At 47.2% G+C, this 12,197-nt stretch overlaps 1 protein-coding gene across 1 annotated transcript; it reads left to right on the forward strand.

The window, feature by feature from the left end:
• The first annotated feature begins 318 nt into the window (after positions 1-318).
• LOC136358662 (interferon-induced very large GTPase 1-like) lies at positions 319-7,960 on the forward strand. The gene has a single exon (XM_066314582.1). It carries the CDS (start codon positions 487-489, stop codon positions 7,780-7,782), a length of 7,296 nt encoding a protein of 2,431 aa, XP_066170679.1. The 5' UTR covers positions 319-486; the 3' UTR covers positions 7,783-7,960.
• Positions 7,961-12,197: the final 4,237 nt, after the last annotated feature.

Consider the following 12,197-nt stretch of genomic DNA (forward strand, 5'->3'; position numbering starts at 1 on the left):
TGCCTCTTTACACATGCTCCCTGGTCCCGTGGACTCAATCCAAGCCTTAAGGCCAGTGTTGGCCAGTTTAGGGGCCCAAAGAGTCTTCCTTATCATAGCCTTGCATTCCCTCGTCCTACTTTTGCAAGCACAGTAAATATTAAACAAGATACATTATCTAGACTGCTACTTCTAATCAATCACCCCTTAACTCATAATCCTCTTGCATCATGTGTGTCTGTGCGTGTGTATCTGTACCTGTCAGTGTGTGTGTCTGTGCTGTCTCTGGGATGCACACTCGGTGTCAGGGTTGATCCTGCACACAGGAAAGCCACAGGCACATCCAGTGTGCTGGGAAGGAGAGCCTGGCTCTCGTGCCATCCCAGGCTGGGCTCCAGCAGCCAGCTGGGAGCAATCCCCAGGGCTGCAGCTGCTGCAGAGCCTCTGCCAGGAGGCTGGGGCCTCTGCCAGCACCTTAGGGAAAGTCTCTTTTCTTCCTCCACAGACATGGCTTCACAGGAGGACACACAGGAGGGAGATGCAAAGGCACAGCTCCTGGCAGAGGCATTTCAGAAGGAAGGATTGGATGCTGGATACTGGCTACCCAAAGTGTCACAGATCCTGGGAATCAAGTGCAGAGAAGCCCTGCAACATCTGGAATATAAAGACTACCTCAGGTTGGAGTGTGAGGTAAAGCAGCCCTGGGAGAAAAAGGCACTCCTGAAACTCCTGAAAATATCAGATGACAAAACGTGTGAGGAGTTGCAAACCCAAACCTCAGAGAAGATGAAGCAAAGACAAGAAGTGGCCAAACGAGCCCTGAAGGATCTGACAGAAATGCTCAAAAGCCAAAGCCACAGCCAGGATGCAGTGAGGCAGAAAGCAGAGACTCTGTGGCAAGCCATGGAGATTCCCAAAGAGTTCTGGCCACCACCAGAGAAACCCTTGGCAGATATGCTGGAGAGCATCCAGAAGCAGCTGGAGCAGCAGGAGTTGTCAGCAGTCAGGAGGGAGAACATCCCTGACACGGAGGTGCTGAGGCGGGCGTCAGGGGGACTGGCCCTGCAGGGCATCTACAGAACCAGCAGAGCTGAAGATGTGCTGGCAAAGCGAGAGCAGCTCCTCAAGGTTCCTGAGGGATTCCAGCTCACTGGTCCAGAGCAAGGATCGCTGCTTGAGAGGAAGGAGTTCTCATCCTCTGCAGCAGAATCCACTTTCATCAAGTCCATGGAGCAGCTGGGGTTCAGCATGAGCGTTTCTGCCAAAGCTGCATTCTGGGGGAGTAGCCTGGGAGCGGGTGTAGATTACAGCAGCTCCTCACAGTCACAGGACACCCACCAGTCCCACTCTGAGCAGAGCTACTTTTGCAGCACCAAGTACCAGTACATCCCTCTGGCCTCCTGCTACTTCCAAAGACATCAGCTTCTCCTCTCGGATGCGGCTCTGCAGGAGCTGCAAGACATGGAGCAGCTCTTGAGCTTCACTCAGGAAGACAAGGCCCCCCTGCTGGATAGGTGTGAGAGGTTCTTCAGCAGGTTTGGGTCCCACGTAAACCAGGGCCCCCTCCACTTTGGGGGGATATTCTGGTGGAAGGCATTGACAGAAGGTTTCCGAGCCGAGCAGAGGGAAGAGATGAAGCGACAAACGTGTGAAGCACTGAACGCCTTTGTTGGGGCCAGCTGGAGTGGCTTCGGGGCCAGTGTTGCAGGGGGCCTGGATGTCTCCAAATCCAGCTCAAAGGCTTCTGTCCTGGAGAGAGCTGGAGACAGTTCCCATACAGCAATTCAGCTCTATGTGGTCAACACAGGGGGCCCACCAGACACAGCTTCTCTTCCTCAGTGGAAAACAGGGCTTGTGTCTAATAACACAACGTGGTGCGTTATCGACCGTGGCTTTGAGCTGATCCCAGTGTGGGATGTCATCCTGTGCAATCACCGCGGGGATTTTAAGTCTGTGGGTCAGATGAGCACAGCCCTCATGACTGCATACAAAGAGCTGACCAATCAGAGCATTGGCACTATTTTTGGGAAGGAAATAGAAATTGCAGTGCAGGAGGCCAGAGATTTCATGGGGACTCTGAAAAACTGGGAGGTGACGGTGGATGAAGGGAAACTGCTCATGCTGATGGAGCTAAAAGATCATCTGAATGCAAAAACCAGGAACCCCAGTGTGTGGATCAACGTGTGCCTGTCAGACAAAGCCCTGCAGGACTTTCTGGTGAACACTGTGCGCAGCTGCCAGGAGTCACCTCCAGAAAACACCAGCTCTATCAAGGTGATGTTGAGAAGCCTCCTGGATCCTCATATCTACTCTGTCAAGGACTTCCCTGAGGCTTCCTCCATTATGCAGTGGATCTTCCAGACTGAGCATGTGCTTCCCAGACCGCCCAAAGTCTCTGAGCTTGGAGAGCTCATCAAAACACTGCAGCAAATGAAGGAGCACATCCATGCTGTCACCTATGCACCAGGAAGCTCTGCTTCTGCTGTTCATGATGCAAAGATAGAAGCCACCCAGAGCAGCAGCCTGGCCATTTATTCCTTACTCCAGTCTCTCCAGGAACGGGCCCAGAGGGACATGGAACTGTTGGTGCTCTTGATTGCCACCAGCACAGGGTACCAGGTGGAAAGCAGCACTTTCCAGCACCTCCTTGGACACCCAGAAATTCAGTACATGGCCAAGGAAATGGAAGCGGCACATGAGGAGTACGTGAACCTGAAGGAGCAAGATGCCGACAGAGCTGAGGCCTTCCTCCTGCTGACGGGTCTGACTGTGACACCCGAAAGTCAAGAGCTGTCCCTTGAGCAGAAGAGGGAGCGTTTAGTTTTCATGGAAGATCACATGAAAGGCTTGTGGTCGCCACGGATAAAGAATCTCCTCCAAAAGCACGGTGGAGATGAAGACTGGGAGAGGCTGGAACGGGACTTGCGTTCCTTGATCAGTGGGTGCTTGGATGAGAAATGGGATGAACAGAGGATGCAGAACATACTCACAGACCTGGAAGACACTTTTCCAACACCTGAGCCTCCCAGTCCATCCCAGTCCAAAACAGACAGCAGCCAATCCAAACCCAGTGAAGCCCGTGCAAACCCTGAGTTCCTCCAGTTGCTCAAGCGCCTTGGACTGGAAAGTCACTATCCAAGAAAAATGGGGATGGGAGATTTCCACACCATCTTCAAGACATCACTGGAGGACAGCCAGCCCAGCAAGGACAAGGAATTGCCATTATACTTCTTGCAAAAGCTCTTAACCGTGGATTACCAGGTGAGGTACCTGACTTGCTGGGATGACAGCAACCCAGGCCTTGCACCCGATTCAGAAACTACTGAGCAAGAGGATGAGTCATCAGAGTCCTTTGAAAACTTCCTGGATAATCTGACGGAAACAGGCCCTGAACATGGAAGCAGGGACAGCCATGTGCACCCCATGGACCTGCAGATGGCCATTTTCCATTGTGCTGATGACTTCCTGAGACAGACCCTTGCAACCAAGCTGGCCTTCTGCCAACTGGCGCTGCCTCTGCTGGTGCCCAACCCGTGCACTTCACACATCGAGTTCCCGCTCTACGCCCTCAGCCAAATTCAAAGGAGCTGGAAAGAGGTGGAGAAATCAGGAAATCAGTCTGGAACAAAGAGTTACAAAAAACTCATCTTTCAGGCCCAGACACCCATCGTGTCCTTCATCCGCATTGGCAGCTCGGCCTCCTCTTCCAAGTCTCAGCTCCTGAACGCTCTGCTGAGCAAACGCAAACACGACACTTTCTTCCACCGCCAGTGCAGAGGAAGCACCACGGATCATTTGCTGATGGAAGGGGTGGTGGAGATCGCCTGGTACTGCCCCCGCGGGAGCCCCGATGACACCTTTGAGTGCTGCGTGGCTTTCTGTAACCTGCATGGAGACGCCAGGGATCACGGAGCACAGCTGCAGTTCCTGCAGGAGGTATCTGCTGTCAACGTGGCTCTCGTCTCTGATTCCGAGCACATGGACAACAGGGGCAAAGAGCTTCTGCAGAGCTTGTGGCAGTCACAAAGGCCTTTGGTTTGTCTTCTAACGGAAAAAGAGAACATTGCAGCTGGACGGTCCAGCAAAAATATAAAAATAGGGATGAAGAACAGAAACGAAGCAGAATTGATGGACCAGCTGACCAAGAAAATTGGGAATCTCCTTGAAGTGTCTAATCCATGTTTCAGTCTGGATGCCTGTGTGGACAAAGCTCGCCAGCATGGATTCATAGTGGATGTAGACAAACCCACTTGTGTGACAGCCAAAGCAAAGGCCAAGGAGCTGGTGGACCTTCTGAAGAAAGAGAAACTGTCTGAGATCAAATCCCAGCTGCTGCCACTTCAAGGAAAACTGTGGTACCAGTGGTGCAAAAAGGACAAAGAACTCACTCGCTTGCAGGAGAAGAGGAACAAGAGCATTGAGCATCATCGCAGCCAAATTGAAAATGAGAAGAAAGCAATAAGAAGGAAGCAACTTGAACAAGCTTTCCCTCTCAACCCACTGATGAAATCATTCCTTGTCTTTCTCCAGACCCAGCCAGCAGATACCAAGAAATACTTCCTGCACTGGATGAAGGTCTTTATGAGTGAGCTGTCCTGTGGTCGCCTTGAAGAACTGAGGAGAGACTATCACAAGTTATGGTCTGAAATGTTGGAAGGAAAGAAAAGCAAGGGAAAAACCAGTGGGAATGATGAGTTAAAGAGGCGCTTGGATTCCATCTCTGATGAACTCAATGATTCATCCATCAGCCTGGAGCACCTTCTGAGAGAGGTAGGGCAGATTTATGAAGCCCTGGATCTAATGAACTCCAAGAATGAGAGTTTGGTCAAATTGCCAGAAATTGCAGCAGAGCTGATGGTTTTGGGATATCCTGTGGAGCTGATGGATGGGGACGCTTCTTACCTGCCCTTGCGCTGGGTGGGAGCAATCTTTGACAGCTTAATTGAGAGGCTGGGGGACAAACGAGTGTTTGTGCTCTCGGTGCTGGGCATCCAGAGCACGGGCAAGTCCACCCTGCTGAATGCCATGTTTGGTCTGCAGTTCAACGTCGGCGCGGGGAGATGCACCCGTGGAGCCTTTATGCAGCTGATCCCAGTGGGCCAGGAGCTGCAGCAAGACCTGGGCTTTGATTTTGTGCTGGTGGTTGACACAGAGGGACTTCGTGCCATCGAGATGGCCAATAAACAGTCCCTGAACCATGACAACGAGCTGGCCACCTTTGTCATTGGTGTTGGCAACTTGACCGTGATCAATATCTTTGGAGAAAATCCATCAGAAATGCAAGATGTTCTCCAGATTGCTGTGCAGGCTTTCCTGAGGATGAAGAAAGTCAATCTTTCCCCAAGCTGCCTCTTTGTCCACCAAAATGTGGGAGAAATAACTGCCAAGGAGCAGAACATGGAAGGACAAAGGCGTTTGCAGGAAAAGCTGGATGAAATGACTGTGGCAGCTGCTCAGCAGGAATTCTGTGACATCTCCTCTTTCAGCGATGTCATTGGCTTTGATGTGAAGACCCATATTGACTACTTTGCTCACCTGTGGGAAGGAAACCCCCCAATGGCACCACCCAACCCCACCTACAGCCAGAATGTCCAGCAGCTCAAGTGCAAAATCCTCCAGACTGCCCAGAAACAGTCGCAGCGCAGCATTTTGAGGCTCTCGAGCCTGAAAGATCGGATTGGCGACCTCTGGAATGCTTTGCTGAATGAAAACTTTGTTTTCAGCTTCAAGAATTCCCTGGAGATTGCTGCCTACAGGAAACTGGAAAGTGCCTTTAGTCAGTGGACCTGGAAGCTGAGGAGTCACATCTTGGATTTGCAGATGAGACTGGACAACAAAATTCGGAATGGGGATATGCAGAATGTCACCATAAAACACCTTGAAGGGCAGATACAAAAGACAAGTGATGCCATTGAGAAAGAAGTGGAAAAGTACTTTGAGGAAGGCAAAGACTCTGAGACACTGGTGCAGTGGAAATCAAGCACAGAGCTGAAGCTGAAAGAACTAAAAGAGACTCTTATTAAGGAAACAAAAAAGAAATGTGAGAATCTTATTGAGCTACAGAAGGAGCAGAGGAAACTGGATACAAGGAAGTTGGAGTATGAAGATGATCTCCTGAGAAGGAGTAGGGAGCTGGCTGTGAGTCTGAAAGGGAAGAGCCTCAGTGAGAGAGAACTGAAGGACAACTTTACTTCTGTCTGGAACAAGTGGATTGCTGAAGTCTCCCGTGCTGCTCGTCCTCCAGAACGGGTGGATATTGATGCAGAAATTGAAGATGTCCTTCTGGAGCACTTCAAGGAGCCAGGTTTCTCTGAACGTATCAGGTCATTTCCCAAATGTAGAGGATTTTCTTTTGACATAGAGAAACACATCATGAAGAAAAAGTATTTTGGCATTATCCCACTTCCCTGGAGCATTTCCAATGCTGATGTGATCAAATTTCAGCACATCACAGAAAAGATTATAGCGACTGTGAAGGCAAATATTGATAAGAAAGAAAAGGAGAAACGCGATTACAGTCGAAGTTTTATTCATGAAATACTCAATGAAGTACAGGAAGTGGTGAACTCGGTCCCCAACGATGAAAAATGTACTTTTAACAGAGAGTACCGCACCGATTTGTCTCTGTATCTGTGCAAAATGGCAGCAGAGAGGTTTAAAGCCATGCACAAAGCATTCCAAAAGGCAAATGACCCAGTCGTGTACCTGAACAGCAAGAGAGAAGATTTCTTCCAATGTTTCCAGATTTCCTGCCAAGGAGCCACTTCAATCACAACTTTTGCTGTTTTCCTTTGTGACAAGATTGAAACAGCTCTTCGCCAGGCAGTCTATGAGAGGACGGCTAGAGACATTGCTGAGGACATGCAGGGAAAATTACCAGATTTCAGTGGCAACAGAGCCAATCTGGAAGTTTTCATTCTGAGATACCTGGCAGAAGAAGAAAATTTTGAGTATTTTAAGCAGTACCTTAAATTTCCAAGAGAGTTTTTTCAGAGTTACATTGAGACACGAGTGAAGAGTCACTGTTTAAATGGGAACAGGAGGCTGGAGAATTTTTTAACTTCCTCACTTAATCTTCTCTATCGAAAGATCCTGTCAGCTGTTTCTTCATCAACCCAAATTGTCAAAGACAGAAAAGACAGAGAAGACAAAATCTCTCTTTGGCTGGATGAGTTTTGCAGGGAACTGACAGAGGTGATCAACTTGCCCAGAAGTGACCTGAAGGGCATCGAGCACCAGGAGGTCACAGACATTGAGTTCCTGAGCAGTGCCGTGGCAAAAGCTGTGGAAGACCTGAGGGACAGGCTCAAGAAAAAATTTGCTGATGCTGACATGAGATCATTTTCAACACAGCCTCACACCATCCTGGCAAAGCATTTTTCGGGCTGCTGGGAACAGTGTCCCTTTTGTGGGGCTGTCTGCACAAACACCATCCAGGGACATGATGGAAACCATCAGCTGATCTTCCATCGCCCACGGGCTTTGATGGGAACCAGATGGCATGGGACAGACTACCTGGTCACTGATATTTGTTCCAGCCTTGTCACAACTGATCTCATATTCACATTTGATGGCAGCAAATGGTTCCCGTACAAGACATACCGTGATGCTGGACCTCCTTATTCCACTTGGAACATTCTTCCTGATTCATCCACGCAGGCGTACTGGAAATGGTTTGTGTCTCATTTCAGGACACAGCTGGAAGCTTTGTACAACATGAAATTTCAGGGCAAAGGAGAAATCCCTGAGGCGTGGCAGAGAATCACCAAGGAGGAAGCACTGTCTGAGCTGGAGAAGCATTAGGCCACTTCCTTGTGGAGGAAAGACCACAGCGGCTTTGCAGTTTCGAAGAACTAAAGGCTCTTTTTCAGGGCTCTGCAGAAAATGCAGTTCCAATGATGATGCTCTCAAGCCCAATGAAGACAGCGGTATCCAATTGCTCCCAAATTTGTTTAAATAAGGCTCATTACTGTGACCATCACTCAGCAACTCCCTCGCTTCATGGTAAAGCCAGAATTCTTTTCTCTTCTTGCCATAAACATTTCCCTCTGCTTTGTCCTGGAGCCAAACCAAACCCCCTCCATGGGGTGATCAGCCTCGTAGCCAAGCCTGAGCCCAAGGGCCAGGGCCAAGGCAGCACTCCAAGCACCCCTTGGATCAGCTCCTGTGGGACAAGAAGGGACAGTGCCCCAAAGGCAGTTTTCCTGCAGCAAGGAGGTGTCTTTCTTGGAGAAAGGGCTGTGGGACCTGAGGCCAGCTCCATGCTGGCTGCAAGCTGGGCTGCTTGGCTTTTGAGCAGCATCCTTCTCTCCCCTCTTGTTTGAACCATGAAGACCACTTTGACTGCACTGGTTGGGTTCTAAATCATAATATGATGTACACATTCCTGTGCCAATAGAGGTGTACGATACCAATGATTCCCACACTTTTTACATTGACACAAAACCCAAGGTTTACAGTTTTTGCATGTGGGACAGGAGATGTCTGCCATCAACCACAGTCTCTGTGCAGTTCACATCTGTGTGCTTGCTTCTCCACTCTTGGAGCTGTCAGAGTCTCTGTGCTTGATATGACTTCACATTCATGGCAGGAATTCACTTGGGTTCTGTATCTGCACAAACACAAACAAGCTCTTTGCCACAGGTTAATAGAGAGAGTGTACCTTCATGGAAAAATACATAACTCTTGCTAAAACTGGAAACCATCAGGGAAAAAATCAGATACAACAACTTAATTACCAAATTACTGCCTCACTGTCCCAGATTCTGCAACAGCTGAAAAACACTTTTCCAGTGAGGACCTGGATATCCTTTCCCGGGCAAGGTTCTCAGGTTAACTCCAAAAGTTGGTTCAGCTGTCATATTTACAAGGTCAAATTGTCGAGTCAAAGTGACTCGTATCTAGTTTTTTCTTCTGCAGAAAACATCTGGGTTTGTTGGTAAAAACATCTCATCTAGTTAAAGTCAAGGCGTGGCCAAGACCTTGGCTTTATACTAGAGTGGTATCCCTTAATACATTTTAAAACAAAGTTTTTAACAACAGTAGTTATGAAATGCTTAAGCAACTAAGGAACATAAGGAAGGATCCTGAAATGATACGTACTTTTTAGATAATTACAGAAAGACTTGTTAAAACATATAAGAATCCAACTTTAAATATAGAAAATTAATAAAATCACATGCTGTAATCAATATACCAGCACTAGTCATCCTAAGAAGTTGAGATTACACTTTTCTAAACTATAATGTACGTATGACCTTAAGACAAAACACACAAAAAAACCAACCAACACAGCTTACAACCAATAATAACCACGATGTAAAAATTGTGTTTTCTTCCATTCATAAACAAGCTTTTCAGTATTTCATGACAGCTGTTTCAGTCGAAGCCGTCTTATTTCTAAGAAAAAAACCAAGTAAACTTTAAGTTAGATAAGCATATTTTAACAAAACCTAGGATAACTTAAAACCTGCATGCAATAAACTTTATATTAATGAAATATAAATCAATTATCACTTAAATGTTATAAATTTTAATCCTAGATTTAACTTATACTTAACAAAGCCTAAACCTAAAACAAACTATACAAAAATTACTCTTAATATTAACAGAATACTAAAATATAACTTAACTCAGACCTAAATATATTAAATTACTCCAGTTAACAATCCACTTCTATTTTGTGACAGTAGGTCTTTTTCCCGTAGCGTAATAGGTTTCTGCACAACGAAAGAATAAATGATTGCTGCTTTTCTTTCGGGTCATTTGCTTGTGATCATGCACCTGCTTTGCAGACGTCCAGTGGTTTCCACACCTCCGCTTCTGAGTCCAGGAAACCTGTAACTTTGATTGATTTGTTGTCATAAATCCAACTGTGAGTCAGCTGTTGCTGAACATTTCAAGTATTAGAGAGTGCAGTAACAGAGGCGGCTGGTCCGGCACAGTTCGTGTTGTGCCGCAACACAACTCGAGGGGCTCGTGGGAGGGGGCTGCACTGCCCATCTCACCCTCTCTGCTTTGTTCATCGTTATAAATGCATATTATAAAGCTGGCTTTTTGCAAGATTTGTGCTATATGATTAATAACTTTGTGGTAAGGATGGAAGTTTTTATTTCTGCTGTTAGTGAAGAAAATTAGGGATAGTGGTAGTAGTGATAGAGTATGCTTCAACTGTCTGTTTGGCTGGGATAACCTCCAGTGAAAATGTAAAGAAGACTCTGCTATTGATACACCAACTATCAGCATCTCCCATCTGAAGAAAGCGCGGACCAAGGCCCAAGCTGGAGGTGACAATGAAGACACAGCCAAGAAACACGCAGCTCTAAAAAGGTGGACCCAAGGAGGGGCCATGCAAAAGAGTTCCTGGAATATGGAAACTAGTTTATGGAAAAATATGAATATTCAACAAATTGTAACAATAAAAAGGATATTTAAAGAAAATATCTGAAATAGCAGGTGTGGACTTGGCTAAATGCCAAGTCACCCAACCAACCGTACTTTGCTTCTTTTCTATCTCCTAATTGTCTTATCTTCTATTAAACCTATTTCTTAAAATTTACATAGAAAGTGAACCTTGTTTTTCACATTCATGCAGCACGAGTCCAGTACTGTTCCCCTCACTGTTCTCCAGAATTTCGTGGGGTCCTCTGTCTACGGGCAAAGCCTCCAAAAGTTTAGGGGATCCTTTAGCATCTGAGGTTGTCCCCACCTCTGGCTGGGTATCCATCAGTGATCGTTTAAGTGGCAGTGACTCTGCGGACACTGGTGGGACGGAGGGAGCCTTACCCCTTCCCCCTCTCTCTGTCGTGGGGGCTCAGTGTAACTGGGGTGGTTCTGTGCTTCACTTCTGTTGGTAATCGATTCATAGACTACTCTGCATACTGGGAGAACTTTTGCAGCCTTGCTGCTCATGAGAGTGGCTTTATTATAAAGCCTTAGGCTGTTGGAATCCCACAGAAATGGATTGAAATGCACTTCTGCATCTGCCTTTGGAAATTTTTCCTGTACCCAGCCTAGGGGAACTCTCAATTGGTCTTTTGAGACGCAGACCAGGTGATTTTTAATCATGGACCTTAGCTTGTCCATTGCTTCTTTCTGTGTCTTGGACATCACACTTCCCATATTTACACTCTGGATTAACCCTGAAGGAGTAGTTTAAAAAGTTCCTACCTGACTTTACTGCCAGTTTCTTTCCCGTGGTCTCTGGTGTTCCCCTAGCTGACCTGCAGACATGGGTTCCTGGATCCGAGCTGTTTCTTCTCCCCAAGGATCATTTTCACCTTTTTTTCCAGCTTTTCTGCTGCCAGCTTTTCCCTGACTTGGCACTAGCAGGTGTTTTTCCTCACACGAGAGGAAACAGTTGTTACAGTTCCGCCTGCTTTATCTTGGCCAAGGTCAAGATGAGAGACACAGGAAATGTAGAGTTGAGTTCAGTGTTGGTTGTTTATTTTATCTTATCTACTTACAGTATTTACAGTGTGAGCTCCAACTTGCCAGCTAGAGAAACAAGACAAAATGGAGAGTTTCTAACTCTTACCAAGGTTATTTAAGAGATAATTACCCAATACCAAAGTGATACCTATATTATTTATGTTTTTGACCCAATAGCGACCATCTAAGGTTTGCAATGCAGACATTTTTCACCCAATTAGAGAAAGCCACCCAGATTCATGAAGAAGATGGAAGAAGGTGAAGAACAACTTGGACAACACCCCAAATCTTCCATCGTGGCTTACACACATTACTATATACCAAAAACCCCAAACCCAAGTTTCCACTCTGTGCGATCACACACCATCACTGTAACTACACACCCACAACCCCTCTGCTATCACACAATCTCGGAAGCCTGTTCCAAGGCTTCAAGTCAAATGTGGTGTCAGCGTGAGGGTCAGCACCCCTCAGCTCAGAAAGCCTGAAATTTTCAGCTTCCAGGGTTCCAACACCTTGGGGTGATTTGCCTGGTGGCCAAGCCTGAGCCCAAGGGCCAGGGCCAAGGCAGCACTCCAAGCACCCCTTGGATCAGCTGCTGTGGGACAAGAAGGGACAGTGCTCCAAAGGCAGTTTTCCTGCAGCAAGGAGGTGTCCTGCTTGGAGAAAGGGCAGTGGGACCTGAGGCCAGCTCCATGCTGGCTGCAAGCTGGGCTGCTTGGCTTTTGGGCACCATCCTTCCTTCTCTCCCTGACTGCAGCCTCCTGGATCAACTGAGGCCGTTCTCC

Source organism: Sylvia atricapilla, chromosome 3 (genome assembly GCF_009819655.1).
Source record: "Sylvia atricapilla isolate bSylAtr1 chromosome 3, bSylAtr1.pri, whole genome shotgun sequence".
Taxonomy (NCBI): domain Eukaryota; kingdom Metazoa; phylum Chordata; class Aves; order Passeriformes; family Sylviidae; genus Sylvia; species Sylvia atricapilla.

Coding starts and splice junctions, on each gene's coding strand:
- LOC136358662 (XM_066314582.1), top strand. CDS start 487: ATGGCTTCACAGGAGGACACACAGGAGGGAGATGCAAAGGCACAGCTC.